At 47.9% G+C, this 16,519-nt stretch overlaps 3 protein-coding genes across 4 annotated transcripts; 1 reads left to right on the top strand and 2 right to left on the bottom strand.

The window, feature by feature from the left end:
* Nucleotides 1-233: 233 nt before the first annotated feature.
* Nucleotides 234-11,206, top strand: LOC125772264 (mucin-5AC). Of its 2 annotated transcripts, XM_049443766.1 has the most exons (5): nucleotides 234-554; nucleotides 704-1,131; nucleotides 1,208-7,886; nucleotides 7,975-8,133; nucleotides 8,208-11,206. In XM_049443766.1, the coding sequence occupies exons 2-5, from the start codon at nucleotides 974-976 to the stop codon at nucleotides 8,712-8,714; spliced, it is 7,503 nt and encodes a 2,500-aa protein (XP_049299723.1). In that variant the 5' UTR covers nucleotides 234-554; nucleotides 704-973; the 3' UTR covers nucleotides 8,715-11,206. The 2 variants fall into 2 exon arrangements, with proteins under 2 accessions (XP_049299723.1, XP_049299721.1); XM_049443764.1 differs by having other exon boundaries at nucleotides 234-1,131.
* Nucleotides 11,207-11,469: 263 nt separating this feature from the next.
* LOC125771560 (queuine tRNA-ribosyltransferase accessory subunit 2) lies at nucleotides 11,470-12,991 on the bottom strand. Its single transcript, XM_049442285.1, has 3 exons — nucleotides 12,838-12,991; nucleotides 11,822-12,774; nucleotides 11,470-11,758 (listed from the first exon to the last, which is right to left on the bottom strand). Exons 1-3 carry the CDS (start codon nucleotides 12,952-12,954, stop codon nucleotides 11,539-11,541), a joined length of 1,290 nt encoding a protein of 429 aa, XP_049298242.1. The 5' UTR covers nucleotides 12,955-12,991; the 3' UTR covers nucleotides 11,470-11,538.
* Nucleotides 12,992-13,355: 364 nt separating this feature from the next.
* On the bottom strand, nucleotides 13,356-16,477 carry LOC125771561 (syntaxin-7). The gene is made up of 6 exons (XM_049442286.1): nucleotides 15,974-16,477; nucleotides 15,579-15,699; nucleotides 15,440-15,509; nucleotides 14,830-15,241; nucleotides 14,604-14,759; nucleotides 13,356-14,527 (listed from the first exon to the last, which is right to left on the bottom strand). Exons 2-6 carry the CDS (start codon nucleotides 15,697-15,699, stop codon nucleotides 14,438-14,440), a joined length of 849 nt encoding a protein of 282 aa, XP_049298243.1. The 5' UTR covers nucleotides 15,974-16,477; the 3' UTR covers nucleotides 13,356-14,437.
* Between the last annotated feature and the right edge of the window lie 42 nt (nucleotides 16,478-16,519).

Below are 16,519 nucleotides of genomic sequence, written 5' to 3'. Positions count from 1 at the left end.
CAATAACGACCATGCCCGTCTACAAAAATACCTTTTAGTGCCACTGTTCAATAAAAACTGTGAATGTTTCAAACGCATCGATTGTTGACCAGGAAAGCGAAAATATTATTTGTTGGCAACCCGGCCGTTGACAGCGTCATGTCCGTTTGACGTGCGGTGTCAAAATTTTGTGCGTCGGGAATCGCTGCTTCACTAACGGCGCTTATACCCCTTCGTTAAACTACGCGAGACACACGCGAGACAACATCCAAACGTCCCGGTTGGCAGCCTTCTTTTGCAAAGCAACCCTACGTCCGACAAAGAAAGGCCACACTGGCAGGCATATCTCGCACCGATCTCGCGTCTCAATCTCATTGGTGTAAGCGGCGCTAAACTCACTTGCCAAATGAATAGCGAATTTCCCCTTCGGATATCATTTTTGTGATGCTTCCTCTCTTCCGAGTTCTAGACAATTGCTAATAATACCAGTGATCGCAAATTTTTCCTTATATCGTGATATTCGCATTATACGGTGATACTTTATCGTGCAAGCTGTTCGTGCGCCGCAAAAACGGGTAACGCGGGCGTGTATGTGTGCGTGTGAATGGGAGGGGTGATGAAAATTGGATCTGCTCACGACACCGTGCCGCTGCAGCGTTGATGCGTTGGTCTGGCGTTGGTTGTTGGTTTTGATTTTTTCCCCCATATTTCTTTATCGGAAAAGTTAGGTCAATGGTGGAAAGCAGTGAAAACGGTGTTAAATCTCGGTGCTTTGCGAAGGGAAACTTGTTCGGTGGTGTTGTTAGTGTGACGCGTACATGCCGCAAAACGGCAAAATTAACATCAATCCGGTCGCGCTACGCTTTGGACAGCTAAGCGCGAGCTGCCACTGTTGCCATTTGGCTCCTTGGTAAGCACAGCAACAGCACCGGTCAATAGATAGAGTGCCCGGGTAATTGTAGTTCGTGACGGTGGCAACCGGGCGGTGTTGAGAATGGTCGTTTCGAAGGAAGGTAAACGCCGGCGTAAAGTGTCGACCATCGCACAAGCCGGTGGCGGTAGCACCAATCCATCTTCCGGCAGCGGGTCTAACGGCCCCATTACTAACGTAGCAGCAGAACGTGATCTTTCTCCGCCAGAAATACCGAAACGGTACGTTCTGCAATTTATCTATTAGGTTTGTTTTAGGAATCGTAGAAAATGCTTATTTTTTTCTTTTCTCTTTCAGCCCGAAAGTGCACGCACAGCGAAAATTCGCTCAAGGACAGGGGACGGCTTCTTCGTCTTACCTTAGTTATTCTTCTGCACCTCCAACACCCGGCAAAGATGGCCAGAACCGAGCCTCACAGTCTGGGCCAGGAAATGGCACCACACCGACCGTATCTGGCAGCGGGACGGGTTCAGAAGCCAGCCCACAAGTACCGGAACTGTTACCGAACATGCGACCAAACACGGAAGATTTCTTGACGTTCCTTTGCTTTCGTGGAACTCCGGTATTACCGCCTGCGTTAGATTTTTTCAACAAATCTAACACCGGCGCCACTACGAATGCGGGACACAGTAGCAGCGGTGGAAGACAAACGTCCACACCGGGCGGTTCAGGTAGTTCCAAGCTAAAATCGCAACAATCGAAGATAGCTACATCGACGAACGAAACACCCGGTCCAGCTGTGATGCCCTGTTCCACTTCCTCTAAGCTAATCGAACCAAAACAAACGCAAGAAAAACAGGACAACGCCACTTCGAATAAACCCGTACAGCACGAACCGGCGGCTAGCCAGGAAAAGCAAATCATTCCTGCTCCAGCGGCAGCCGTGCCAGCTACTACGTACATCCCTTTTGCTGTACGCAAACGTGCCGAACAACATCCAGTTCTAGCAGAGACACGATCCGATCGAAAGCGCACGCAGGATAAGATGCAGGCACTACGCAAAAAGTATCACGATCAGCGGGTGGCTAAACTGCGAGCAACGACACAGGGTCAGCGACAGAGTGGACGAGGCAATGTTTCTATAACTACCCGGTCCTCTAGCGTTCCTACAAAGCCGCCTCGAGAAGAGCAAGAAGACGAAGAGCCAAATGGTTCGGACAATGAACCAATGGAAGATGGCAAAGCAGAAGACGAGGCGAAGGAGGAGAATAAGCATGATAAAAAAGTTTCGGCCGGAGAAGAACCTAACGTTGGCAAACGAAAAAGTGGTCTTCGGAGCAGCGGTGCAGCATCTCACGCCTCAAGTCCGGCCGTCGAAAGTGCCAAAGGATCGCCTACAAAAATTGCTCGCAATGCAAAGCGTGATTCTTCAAAGGCTGCGAACGTACAGGAAGAACCCAGTAAAGAATCGCCGTCTAAAACAGCCGAAAGTAAAACGCCTAACAAATCGGGTAAAAGTTCACCTACCCCCAATTCACCTGCGGAAGATTCTACTAAACCGAGTACAACTCGCGGTACAAGCAGCAGTTCGAAGAAGTCCGTTAAAGAAACTCCTAAGAGTTCACCTGTACGGCAACAACAACAACAGCCTTCGACCGCTGTTTCCGATGTGGAAGGAAAAGAAAAACGAACGACAAGGTTATCCGCTTTACGGAATCCTCCTTCAGTAGCAACTAAATCGGATACGATTAAAAGTGCAAAGGACAAACGGAAGCAGCAGGAACGTGTTGATTTTTCATCCGACGATGACGAACCACTATCGCGGACTACAGCGGCGGAAAAACGTTCGACGGATACGGTGGCCGCTAACGAGCCCGGTAAAACGACCCGTTCCGGAAGAAGTCGCAAGTCGGAACCAGCCACACTGGAGAAAGATCCGGATGAAATGCCGGATAAAAAGACTCGTCGATCCGAATCGGTTGTAAGCCGCCGTTCGGACATAAGCTCGAGAAAGTCGGAGATGCGCGAGGTAGGCACGGCGAAGAAAGCGGAAGAGCTTCCAAAACAACAGCAGCAGCGAGGGCGAAAACGGAAAGAACCGACCCAACCACAACCGGTCGGTAAATCATCTAAAGAAGATGAACCCAACAACGAGGTGAAGAATGAGCTGCCTTCGTCGGAGAGTGCGGAACCGACGGAACGTAAGCAGTCGGTAGCTGCAGGTGGAAGAAAGAAGCGGGAAACACCCGCAATCGATACAACCCGTGACGGCACACTAACACCGGAAGTGGAGGAAAAGAAACCGAAAACGGCATCATCGACGCCGGTCGAATCGATAAGTACATCGCGTCCATCGCGCAAAACAAAGGAAGCGGCCACGCTGTACATGGAGCTGATCGGAAGAAAGCTAAATCACGACGACAAGTCGGACGATGACGCATCGTCGCTGGACAGTCTCGAGCTGCCGAATGTGCGCAGGCTAGAACGGATGGAGAACGAACTAAAGGCGAACGCCACTAAGACACGGGACGCAAAGCAGCAAACACCATCCGGCAGTGCCGTTTCAACGCCCAAGGGTGTCAGCAAAGCGAAAAGGAAAGGCCAATCAACGAACGAAGCAAAACAAGGGGCCGATTCGGTGGACGATGCCGGAAAGCAGCAGCCGGCTGCTGAGGGCGCTGACATAAAAATAATTGAAAAAAGCTTTAGTGATTCCGACGAGGAACCGTTGGCCAGTAAATTTCAGCGCAAACAGCAACAAACTCGCCGCCAGCCATCGAAAACAAAAGCAGCCGCCGCTAAGCTTCCCGCCGGCCGTAGAAATGCAAAGAAAGCGACCGTCGCGGATGAGGCGAAATCGGGTGACGAACAATCATCACCCGAGAAGAAGGAAAGCCCAGAGAAGCCATCAAAGAGCGACGAAAAGGTACGGCAACAAGCGATGACAAAAAAGGCAACAGGGACAACACCAACAGCAGCAGCCACCAACAGCATAAGTCCGCCATCAGCCGGCACAGCTAAACAGAACGGTACATTGGGCGTTAATGTGTCTGTTGGTGGGAGCGCAATCAGAACTCCTACAAAAATGGCCGCAACCAGTGCGCTCACCAGTCCAGTGGAATCTCCGGTCCTTTCTTCCGACCATCTAAAAAGTCCCACCACATCGGAAGGTCTAAATGTATCGAGATTAAACAAATCCATGGACAACACGCAGCTGTCCACCACGGTTGAGCCGGCCGAAAGCCCGATAAAGATACCGCAAATGTTGAACATACCAACGGTCATACCGACGCAAACGTCATCCTTTCTGCAGGTAACAACTCCAACGCACCAGCAGGCCCCATTTACTCGTGCCATAAAGCCGACACTTGGAACAACTGTCGGCATGCCAGCGAACAATGTTTCGACCGATGGTTACCTGCCTTTGAATAAATCGCCCCCGGGGACAGCAGTGATCGCGTCTCAACCGGACGGAACCAATTTGCCTTTCAATCGATCCGGCACGGGAACGATAGCAACTGGGACAGTTGCGGCCAGCGCACCCAAGGGTGATTTTACGCTCCCCCTGGATGAGTCCAACTTTCTTAAAGGTTTCGAGAAGTGCTCCGCAACAGATCCGACCGCGACGGATAAACCGGCCGTGGCACATTCTTCGCTGCTGGGTAATTTGCTGCCAAGCAAGGAGGAATCGGAGAAGATTTTTGGCATCGCGAGCGTTAGTTTGGCACAAAGTTCTGGCCCGCTCGATACGAAATGTACGCTAGGGAAGTGTGGTTCCGTGCACAAACCACCGCTTGGGCCGCCCGTGCTAACGGAGTCACTGCTCGGCGGCAATCTTTCGCCACGGGATCGCCGTAAGGCAAAGGTCAACATGACACATGAACAGATCCAGAAATGGATTTACGAATCATCGTGGTCACCGATCGAGGACGATCTGAAAGATGACGATTTGGAGGTGATTGAACCGGGCACTCGTACACCACCGCCCACCTCGTCTTCTTCATCGGCTGTCCAGCTTACAGTCACTACGCAACCGTCAACTGTAGCAACCGGTTCGGGGTGGGCTGGCATGATGGCTTCCACCTCAACACCAATCAGCACGCCAACCGTTGGAAACAATCGAACTAAAGAGGAACCCGATCGTACACCTATGAGTGGTCCAGCAGGATCTACAGCACTATCCACCGCAGTGGAGAAAAAGGATGTCGTCCCGCAACCGTCACAAAAAGAAGCTGTCGTTCCGATGGCGCAAGAGATAAAATCAATAAGCGGCGATAAAGATAGCAACACGGCGGGCAAAATGCATGGGGAGGGACAACCGACGAAGGAAGTGTCCAGCGTTTCAACACCAACAAGCAAGCAGCGCGATGCAAAGGAACAACGAAAAACGAAAGCAGAACCAACACCCACAGCACCACCAGCTACATCGACACTGCGAACTACGGCCACAACACCCACAACATCGGGCGAACGGAAGCCAATCTATCGAAATGCGACGGGCCGTACACCGGTCTACAAACAGGAGGCGACGCTCTCGGTTAAGCAACCAGCTCCAGCAACGCAGTCTATGCCAAGCGGACAGCACGTACCGGCGATGACAGCCTCCACGAAACCGGTTGCCTCTGGTGCGCAAGGATCGTCATCCACGCCAAGCAACAACAAATTCGGGGCCTTTTCTCCGGTAAACGAACCGAGCGTTTATTCGTTTGATAAGGAGGAAGATTTTATGCCCGTTGCAACACCATTCCGTAGACAGCACGGTGCCAGTGCCAGCGTTGGCGGTGGTGGAAGTGGACGGCGAGAGTCATGCAATTCATCCGCCCGGGATGAACCCACCGTCGGTGGAAGCAACAAGCGCGATACAACGCCAGTGGCCGACGAGAAGAATGCATTCCAGAAACCACCGGTGGTGGCAAAAGCGAACACTATCGGTAGCACCGGTACGGTGGCCAATTCCGATGAGAAGATAAAACCACCCGAAACCACCGGTGAGGATGGTAATGGGGAGAAAAAGGAAGAGGACCGAGCGACGCAGGTGAAGCAGGAAGCGAGCGACACCGAGCCGGACGGTGGTGGCGGACAAACGTTTTACATTCCACTGCAAGGTCCAACGGGTGGCGGTGGTTCCACGGGTGGGAGTTCCGCGGGAAAATCGGCCGACCAGCTCATCCAAGGTGTTGCCGTGAAGCTCGGAACGGAAGGTCCCGACGGTCCGAATCAACGTGTCATAATGCACGCGAAGCTTGTCACGAAGGCAGAGATGGGTTCGAATCCAACCACCCTGCCCGACTCGATGAACGTGCAGGAGCTGGTAAAGAGTCTGACGGCACAGGGTGGTGCAGCGGCGCCACTTAGCAAGGAGGGACTGGCCAAACTGCTTCCCATTGGGTTGCTGCAATCTCGCTTCAAGTCCACGGAACCGGCATCCTCGACGGATGCCCGCACACCGACGCTAGAAGATCGTGCCAGCGCCGAACCGATGTCGCGCGGTTTGTCACGTATCGCATCCAATTCGTCCCTTTCCTCCCAGCGCTCGAAACCGACCGGAAAGACAACGGCAAAGGGTGGAACGGCTGGTCGTGGGGGTGCAGGTGGTGGAAGCGAAGCAGTTTCAATACCCCAGCCGGACAACAATACTGTGTTCCCGCGTCGGGACGATCCGGCCCAGATGGTAGAAGCACCGGTATTTAAGCCGACCGAAAAGGAATTCTGCGATCCGATGGAGTACATCGAACGGATCGCACCGATCGCGTCCCGGTTCGGCATCTGTCGCATCATACCGCCGGCCAGCTTCAAGCCGGAATGTCGCATTGCGGACGATATGCGCTTCATGGCGTACAACCAGTACGTGCACAAGATGTTGCACCGTTGGGGACCGAGCGCGAAAGAGTACGCGGCCATCAAGAAGTATCTAGCGACGCAAAGCATCAACCTACAGGCGCCACCGGTGATCGGTGGAATGGAAGTGGATCTGCCCCGGCTGTACCACACCGTGCAGGAGCTCGGTGGCCTGAAGGAGGTAATCGAGAAGAAAAAGTGGGTCCGCGTATCGGAGGACATGTGCATACCGAAGGCGGCGCACGATCGCGTCTCGAAGCTGGACGACATCTACTGCAAGTATCTGCTGCCGTACGATACGCTCTCGCCGGCTGAACGCCAGAAGCTGTTCGACGAAGTCGAGGCGGACTGGGCGAAGCGGGAAGCAAAGGCACGCCGGAACGCGGACAAGGGTGTTGGTTCGGAGATTCGCAACAGTGGCGATTCCGACGAGGATGAGTCCAACGACGAGGAGGAGGAAGAGGACGAAGACGAATGCTCGATGGAGTGCATCGTGAAGGGACGCAGCATGCCACTGAATCAGTTTTTCCGTATCGCTCGCAACACCATGTCGCTGTGGTTCCGAAACAGTGAACCGACGGTGGCAGAAATTGAGGCGGAATATTGGCGACACGTGGCCGTCCGCGATAGTCACGTGTGCGTCCATTCGGGTTCGATCGATTCCAGCGCGTTCGGATACGGATTTCCAAGCCCGAAGGTGAAGGGTTCGTCCTGTGCGAAACATCCCTGGAATCTGAAGGTGCTGACGAACAACAGTGGATCGATTTTACGTTCGCTCGGACCGGTTATGGGCATCACGATTCCGACACTGCACGTCGGCATGCTGTTCAGTGCCTGCTGCTGGTATCGCGATCCACACGGGCTGCCGTGGATCGAATATTTGCACACGGGTGCGAACAAGATCTGGTACGGTGTGCCGGACGATCAGAATGCAAACTTCCGTGCGGCGCTGACGGTGCTGGTGCCAACGCACTGTCAGAACAAAACGATTTGGTTGCCGTGCGATACGGCGATGGTGCCACCGCACATGCTGACCGATCGGAGCGTTTCGCTGTGCCGAACCGAACAGCAACCGGGACAGTTTGTGGTGGTGTTCCCGCGAGCATATACCTCGAGCTTGTGCACTGGATACGCGGTATCGGAGAGTGTCTACTTCGCTACCAACAGCTGGCTCGACACGGCCAAGGAAGATTTTAGGGTAATTAGATATTTTGCTGCTCCAAGCGGGGCATAACACAACAAAAGGGGTGTTTTAACCGGAAAAAAATGTTTCTCTTTTATTGTAGGACATACAGGAAAGCTGCGAACCGACAATGTTTTCCGTGGAGCAGCTGCTGTTTGCGATCGCGAACGATCAGCGCAGCAATCATGATACGCTCGTTCAAGCGTATCCCATGATCGTCGATATTTACGAAAAGGAGAAACAGCATCGACAAACGCTAAAGGTAATGATCGGTAATCATGTTAAAGGGCAAGCTATAATGCATATACTGAATGCTGTAATTTCTTTTCTACCCAGGAACAAGGCGTAACGAAATCGGAACGAATCGAGTCAAAAAAGAAGAGCGCCTCTCTCGACGAGTTCGAATGTGAACGGTGCCGGGCGAATCTGTACCTTTCGCTAATAAAGGTAAAGGTGAGTAATAGCGACGATGACGACGATGACAATACGACGGTTGATGAGGAGGAACGCATCTACTGTCTGAAGCACGCCGTGAAGCATTTAGTTGACGGTGGTCTGCAGACGAAAAACTGTCGGCTAGCGTACACCTACTCACTGGAGGACATCGAAGAGCTGCTGAAGAAGCTGCAGGATCGTATCGCCAACAAGAAATCATCGAAATCTAGCGCCGGCAGCAGTGCTGGTGGTGGCGGAGGCGGTGGAGGAGGCGGAGGTGGTGGTGGTGGAGGAAGTGGACGGGGTAAGTCTTCGCTCCATCTAGCGTCCACATCGTCCCAGTCTTCTTCGTCCTATCAGGCTCCCAGTCATAGCAAGTATGCCGGTATGGCTACGATGTTGAAGTAAGCTTAAGAAGGCAACCCCTCACATGAAACCGATCTATTGCTGTGCGAGAAACTTCCTATCTTCTGCAGTACCGTAAGAAAAAAAGGGGAACATTATGTTCCCCGTTCAAAGGCCAATTAATTCATGGTACAATGGAGGGGGATAGCATAGCATGGATGCCACCAAGCGCCATGGTCAAGGTTTCTATTTAAATTTGTTGCTTTATTCGATTTGTACATTTTTTGTTCCTTTTCACTAATCTATGTGAGCATATCAATCATACTGGACAGACACGGAAACATCACATCACATTAGTTACAACAGACATTTAACATCCCTTGTTTTTTTTTGCACAGTATTTAAACGGTGGCTCTCACCGGTACCCTTCTGTAGAGTTTCTCTTTGTACGCCACAGTATTAACTTGCATCGATTATATCTATCAGTAAGCTTACTATCTCTGGATGTACGCGTAGGAATCATAGAAATAATCCAAGAGGCAATAGAAATGAAAACTGTAATCTTATTGGGCTAGCTTGCAATGAAGCGTGGATGTATTTCTACTTCCATGGACTCCTCACAGTTGGGTATGTCGTGCTGACATGGTTAGCAGGTTACCAATCGTATTGCAGGGCTGTTAGTAACTAGATGATGTACGAAAAAGACGAGGGATTACCGACCGGTTACGATCACTGTTGGCTGCAACAACCACAACAGTCCTCCAAAACCGGAATATTTCGTTTATGGCAGGAACATACCGCTAGAATGATGCCACGTTTAGGAGCAATGAAGTATGGATTTTAAGTTCCCCGTTGTAATAATAAAGTCTCGCTATCATTGGTGCACGCTGCTTACCAACACCTCTTTCGCTCCTGGTAGAATAGTAACGGTGTGGTAAAAAGATAGAAAATGGCTTCTAACAAAACACTACCCTTTTCCCCCCAAATGCCAAATATGCACTTCGATATGATTGGAGGCATAACGATCGGAGATGAGTGTGTTTGTGTTAAACAAGGGCAAATAGTAGGTAGGAAATAATGGCACCCGAGAACACTTCATGATATTACTATTAGGCAATGAATACGCTTCTTCGATCGTAGCGCATTGAATTACTAATGGTTGGTTTAGAGCAAAACCAAGAAACGATGTTGAATGTTTGCCCTACTAGGAACTCTTTGCCTTTACACGTAAAGCGTTTAGCCTCATAATCAGCTGTCGGGAGAGGGAACTCCATCACCGAATAACCAAGGAGAACTACCATAACTTCCTTGAAAGCCGCAAACTACTTAGCACATTCCCAAGCGATCCAGCAATTGTCCGTAACACAATGATTGTGTTGGCACATACAAGAAGAAACTCTGCATCCATCGCACATTGGGACAAACATTTCCATCAAACAGAACTACGACGGTTACTAAGAACTAACCTTCCTACGAAATCCTACGAGTTCACATCCTGCTTCATCATCTCGGATAGTTTCGTTCCAGCAGTGCTAGGAGAAGATATAAAGTAGGATATTGCCAACCGCGTCTGGGCCTTATGCTAATTGATTGATCAATCTATATCGCTTTCCGGCAGCATAAACGCCACCAACAAACGTGGATTGCATGTTTCCTTTCCCCCCGCATATGTTTTGTTTTTACTTTACGAATGTAAATTGTGTGTAGTGTGCATATGTTCGTGTGCGTGTGTGTATATACATTTAGATATAAATATGTTGCATCCTTGCCTTTGAAGGATGCATGCTGTAGAAGATGGCAATCGTGTGAGACAATGGCGCAATACGAAGACTAGTCGGTTGAACTTAGCAATTAAACAAAGGAAGGGAAGATAAACGGGAATAGAAAACATCACCTTTAGTAGGGCATAGGTAAGGATTAATTTATAAAGATATGAAGCCACACAGGTTTGGAATATATGATGAGCAAATGCGAAAGAAAGAAAAAACGGATTGCGACATCAAATGATTACATGTTAAGAGTAATGGAATGTGCTAATGCTTTAGAAAAGATATAGTATAACACAGTGAAAAGTGGGGGCGGATGAGTGATACGTTTACAACCATGCACGCATATACATACCCAATACCACCACGGAAAAGTGGAATAAAACAGATCCTTTAAATATATATATATAGATATATACATATATGAAAACAAAACGTTTGCACTATAAGCGTGAGGGAAATTTGTGGCATAAAAAGAGTTTAGAGTTTAACAAAAAAGGCAAACGAAAACAGAGAAAACATCAAAATGAACTATTTACTGCAAACTTTTCGCTGATGGTGCCACTTTGGCCGAGTGGAAAGAAGTTTCGTTTAAAGGCAGAGCCGATTTAGGCGGGACAACGACCTGCACTGCAAATTCAATTGGTTAAAAAAAAAGAAACATACATACACACACCCCCACAGCCACTTATAAAAGAGTTCAATATATGTTTAGTAATAGAAATCCCCTAAAAAAAAGTGATCCTAGTGTTGAATATCCCCTTAATAAGCTGCTTATTCTGCTAGTAATTGACAACTATTCAGAAGAATTCCGAAACAGTGAAATTTACTACTTAATAGTTAGTGGGAAAAACGTTGCCAAACTGTAGCAGGCTAGTCTTACTATGTCCAGATCCTGGGTTGGTGCATTCACAAGGAAAAAGAGAAAAGATTGGTATCCGGTATTGGCCTTCGACATTCGGCTGAAAAGGCATGTTCTTATGGTCCTAAAATCGCGCCAACTAAAATTCCACTACAACCTTCGGATCGTCATCGCCAATTGATACTTAGAATATGGTTGAAAATTAGTTTATTTGCTCGTAACGTATTACAGGCGACTTTTTGGATCATTTTTCTCCACTTTACGCACGTTGTTTCTTCGTTTGTTTGTCTTCCATATCTTCTGTTGGTTCTAGAATGTCCTTCTGCGCTGCTGGCGTTAAAATTTTCTCCTCCTTCGATGGTACAAACGGTGGAAGAGTTTTCTGCCCGGCAAGGTGCTTCTTCAACTCTGCCAGCGTATCGTTTTGCACGTGTTCCCGGATTGTTTTAAAATACTCTAGGTAATGATGTAAATTGTGCCTACAAAGATACAACACGTGGTGAAACATGCTGCAGTGAAGGAAGAAAGGATTTTGTACTTACATCATGAGCAAAATCGGACCAAGCATTTCACGCGTATTGTACAGATGGTGCACATACGCTCGGGAATGTTTCTGACACGTGTAGCATCGGCAACCATCCAGCAGGGGACCAAAATCTTCCGCCCATCGCGTATCAGTCGTATCCAGTTCGGTCGTATGCTGCTCCGTAGAGGTTACATCGAACGAAAACACCAACGCCCGATGTTCCTGGGCCGCCTTCAGATAGACGTAGCTCGTATCAAAAATGTCCACTCCGGCCGCAACCATCTCGAGCACCAACAATGGATCGTACGAACCAAAGCAAAAGCGAACCTTTTCCTCCGGTAGCTTTTGGCAAACGTTGGCGACGATCGGTAGCATGGCCGTACCGTCCATACGCGCCACCGATGGACCATTCAGGTGCAATCCATCGATTAAGTAACCAGCAAACAGTTCATCTGATTTTCGCAGGATTTCTATCGATTGTTCGCGCAACTTTTCATTATACCCGCCGACCACTGGGCCGATAAGGCAGCTCGACTGCAACGTTTCAGACTTACGGTGCCATTCGAGACACTGCTCCACAAACTTTTCCGTCCGATCAAGGGACTTCTGTTCACGCTTCTTTGAACTGTTCCTGTCCGTATCTCCATCGTACAGTGGTACATAAGCATCAGGCCGGAACGCTTCAACCAGCGTCATATATTGTTCCAGGCTAATGTTTCTTCGCCCGTTCCTTGTGTAGACGGGAACCAGTTCTTTCTCCGGTACACCCGGGATAGGAATTTCGCTTGGATCGCGCGGAAAAAGCAGCGTGGCACAGTTGTTTTGTGCGATGAATTCAGCAATCGTCATGCGGCTTGCTTGGATCGCTTCCTGCATGTGGAGCGTGTTGGAAATGCTTAGCTGCAGAAAGGTTGGCTCATTGCACACATGCTGCATGGCTTCTTTGCTAAGATGCGGTATGCTGCCACCCTACAAAACCAACCAACACGATTAAGCCGGGATAGTAGAACATTCCTCCGAACTGGTGCTTACCTTTGTGTGAAATATAATTGCCGGTGTTGCAAGGGACAGATTGGGCAATCGGTCCAGGCCACCCAAAACTCCTAACCGACCGGAACATTTGGTAATGGTGCTTAGGGTGAATTTCATGCTGCAACGTGCGAGCGGATTGTGTTGTTTTCCGTCGTGTGTTTTTGTTTACGAAATCTTGACAGACCGGCGAGGGTGATTAACCCTCGAAGGAACAGGCTCATTTCTCGGTGTGAATCGTTTGAACAGAAGTTCTCTTGATATTTGCCTTTTGAAATATGACTGGGCATGTCATGCGAAAGATACAGCAAGAACAACCAGGAAACAATTGGTAGTGGATCTTCACTCTTGTTTACGTTCTTTGCAATGTTTGTCAAGTTTTCATCCTTTTTTTCGTTTCTGGTACGTTCGTTGCTTATCAAGTCGAAATCTTCCATTTCAATAGTGAGCCGATCGCATTTCTCATTCGATCAACCTGTTTCGGGACCATATTTTCGATAGTAAAATGTGAGTAAACGTACTGCTGAGAAGAACATGTACCGTTTATTGATTAACTTTGCATCATCTTCCTATAGTGTGTCACATTTACATATAAGTTAAAAATAAAATTAATAAAAGCTCTGAGAAAAACAAAAATGACGCTCCACAATCGCTATTTTGGATTTGTGTTCTCTTATGTTTTCGCTTTATATTTAGTATGTGTTTTTCTTCATCTTTTGTTTTCTCTAAAATATCCCAAACTATGCGCCTTTTGTTCCGTTGTCAATCCGTTGTATCACAGTCGAAATATACGTTACTTAACGTTTCAACTTGTGTGCTTGATTTTTCGCCATTAGTATAATAATGTTTCCCATGATTTCATAAGTCCAACGATCAACGTTTAATGTTCGTCTTATCATACCTTGCTGGACCAATTGCTTGCCAACATCCAATGTTGTGTATGACTCATAAGAAATTAGATTATCACATACACAAGAACGAAACAAAAGGGAATAGTACTAATACAATTGATTGGTTTGGTGGTTTGTTACAGTAAAAGCAAATGATACGGAGAACACTAGGTGCATACACCAGCATCTGCTGTAAACTATACATATACAAGAATATATATTTCAGAGTAAGCATCAAAAAAGTAGAGCATAATATCATTAAATCGTGGGCAATGTGATTCTACAATCATTCTTACATTCAACGCACCAAAATTGGGGGTTTGGTTAAAACACCCATCACTATCTTACAACATCCTGTCTTCCGTTCAATCCGCGAAATGGAATGCTTGTTAAGGGGCGGTGGTGGTTGTGACTTTTTGCTTCTTGCCAAGTGTTTTATTACTACCGTCGTAATCGATCCTATCGCAAGGCGCAGAAACTGAAATGAAGAGCGACCAATGCAGGTGCGAGCGTGCTGGCTGGCTGATTATTTTACGAGTACACGCTTCAAAAAGATAATTTAAATAATTTAAACACAAAACACATTGCACATTGCTCTACAGCTTTGGATTGTGTGACGTCCCTCCATATCGCTTCTTTGTAAACGTTTTCGTTCTATAGGTATGTATGTGTAACGTAGATTCTCGTCATATTTTGTTTCCTTTTTTCCATCATTAACGTTTTAGAACAATGATGAGAATTATGAACGCTAGTATTGCGGCTGCTATCAGCGCAAGAATGAGCTTCTTCTTGCGCGCTTTGTTCTGCAAATAGGAAGAGCGTTAAACTTGTTAGCGTAATCAAACCTTTCTTTTCTTCTCCCTTCCCTGGGCTACCTACCTGATAATGGCTGGCCTGTTTAAGCTGCTGCACACCTTCCGATACGAAGACACTCGTCTGCTCGACCGATGCTTCAATCGAATCCACCTGGTGGCTTTGTTCGTACACCAGTGCGCCAAGCTTTTTGTAAATTTCATTAACACTAACAATATTTTCCTGCAAGCGAGAAAGAAAACTGGTTTCCAGCGATCGTTCGTGACGTTTTAATTTAACCCTTGCGGCTTACCTCCAGCTCACGGATGGTCCGTTCCTGATCCTCTAGCGCCTGCAAATCGATCTCCTCCTGCAGCTGCTCCTGCGTTTGTCCCCTGGATCCGGTAATAAAGTTATCCTCAAACATCGATCCACCACTGTTGGACGTGTTGTTATAGTTCGAGCCCATGCTCGAGTGATGCGAACCGGGAGGTTTGTTGAGGGCCATTGCAGCCCCACTTGCTTGCCTCGCCTGCCGGATGGCATTCTTTTCCAGATCGACCGTCTTCCGCTGTACCGCCTGAAACGCGTTCAGGGCGCTCGAAAATTCATCTACCAATCGGTCGCGCTGGATCTTCAAGTGGCGTTCCTTGCAGTTAACCAAATCATTCAGCTGGTTCGTCGTGTCGTTTATCAATTGCTGTGTGTAGGATCGTATTTGATGGCTACATTGATTAAGGTTAAAAAAAATGAAGGCCAAAAACCGGTTAGAACGTTTCTAAAATTAATCTCGAGGAACAAAACGACATTGCAAAACATAGAATTGACTATCAAAAAGCCGAGAAACACAAGCTTTGTTTGTCAACCAAGAGATAAGATACGGCCGAGATGGTCTTAATAGCTCTACAGTACACCATACTTACAGCTGTTGTTTGAGCTCTGGCGAATCCTGTGCCGTGCCAAACTGGTTAACCATACGTTGCATTGACGAAACTGGGGAAAAAGAATGATAACAAATTTACGTACTGAAGTGTTCTTTTTAGCACTACAAAGTATAGTTACCATTTTGCAGGATCTTCTGGATGCTGGCCACCACAATTTGGGCCGTTTTCTGAAAATCCGCCTCATTGGTAATGTTCGAATTGCCCGTGGTGGCATTATTGTCGAATGATGCGTAACTCATCTAAAATCACAACCAAAAAATACTCAGTAGGATGTAATTTGTTTTGCTACTACTAAATGCAGGCTTATAATGGGAAAACTCCCGCCTGTAACGACTGATGAAGGAGTTGTGGGTACAGCAGGCATCAAAGTACACCTTCGTTCGCGTACGTCAATATTGTTACATTCGTAACAAGCATAGAACGATAATTTGATTATTGGAACGAAAGCGTCACCGTGGCTGTGAATCACATCCGATAAGCCTGCTGCAACACCTGGGGTTACCACCTGCTTACCTTCTTTCCCACTTGCCGCTGATTGCTATATTCGGATGTCTATTCTACCACACCGTCGGTCCGGTTCGATACTTGGGAATCCGCCCCCTTCCAGATGGTTACGAATGGGTTCGCAAAACTTTCGCTTGTATATACGCTTTAAATGTCGCGATGGGTTTTTGGGGCACCTATAGCACACACTGAGTCATTGTGTTGGTTCTGTTCCAAGTGAAAGCTGCAGATTCTGAGCGACTTTGGCGGAACTACAAATGGGCTATCGTATCGGAACACTAGCACGGCCGTTTCCCTTGGTTCGTTTTCACGCACTTAACGTGGTTTTTGTTTCCGTTAATTCCCCGTTCGTGTGCTTGGAAAATTTATTTAGCAAGCAATTGTTAAGATTACGTCGAAATAACAACACACAAATTCCTTCCGCCTACCGTTTGCTTTGGAGGAAAGAAACTTTCTGCAATTGCATCCAGATTGACAGTTCGACATGTCAGGTTGGCGCGTTTACTACAAGGGGTGCAGAAGTTCTATTTGAAAGATGTTTCACTGCAAATGCCT

The sequence above is a fragment of the Anopheles funestus genome, chromosome 3RL (assembly GCF_943734845.2).
Source record: "Anopheles funestus chromosome 3RL, idAnoFuneDA-416_04, whole genome shotgun sequence".
NCBI lineage: Eukaryota > Metazoa > Arthropoda > Insecta > Diptera > Culicidae > Anopheles > Anopheles funestus.
The sequence above is the reverse complement of the archived record's forward strand: the minus strand, read 5'-3'. Positions and strand labels throughout refer to the sequence as shown.

What these genes read in the sequence shown, in the direction of transcription:
- LOC125772264 (XM_049443766.1), top strand. Translation starts at nt 974, where the DNA reads ATGGTCGTTTCGAAGGAAGGTAAACGCCGGCGTAAAGTGTCGACCATC. An exon ending in CCGCCAGAAATACCGAAACG is followed by an intron (nt 1,132 to 1,207) that starts GTACGTTCTGCA and finishes TTTCTCTTTCAG; the next exon opens with CCCGAAAGTGCACGCACAGC. An exon ending in CGGCCAAGGAAGATTTTAGG is followed by an intron (nt 7,887 to 7,974) that starts GTAATTAGATAT and finishes CTTTTATTGTAG; the next exon opens with GACATACAGGAAAGCTGCGA.
- LOC125771560 (XM_049442285.1), bottom strand. Translation starts at nt 12,954, where the DNA reads ATGAAATTCACCCTAAGCACCATTACCAAATGTTCCGGTCGGTTAGGA. An exon ending in CAATTATATTTCACACAAAG is followed by an intron (nt 12,775 to 12,837) that starts GTAAGCACCAGT and finishes TTGGTTTTGTAG; the next exon opens with GGTGGCAGCATACCGCATCT. An exon ending in GGTCCGATTTTGCTCATGAT is followed by an intron (nt 11,759 to 11,821) that starts GTAAGTACAAAA and finishes GTATCTTTGTAG; the next exon opens with GCACAATTTACATCATTACC.
- LOC125771561 (XM_049442286.1), bottom strand. Translation starts at nt 15,699, where the DNA reads ATGAGTTACGCATCATTCGACAATAATGCCACCACGGGCAATTCGAAC. An exon ending in GGACCATCCGTGAGCTGGAG is followed by an intron (nt 14,760 to 14,829) that starts GTAAGCCGCAAG and finishes TCTCGCTTGCAG; the next exon opens with GAAAATATTGTTAGTGTTAA. An exon ending in AACAGGCCAGCCATTATCAG is followed by an intron (nt 14,528 to 14,603) that starts GTAGGTAGCCCA and finishes TCCTATTTGCAG; the next exon opens with AACAAAGCGCGCAAGAAGAA.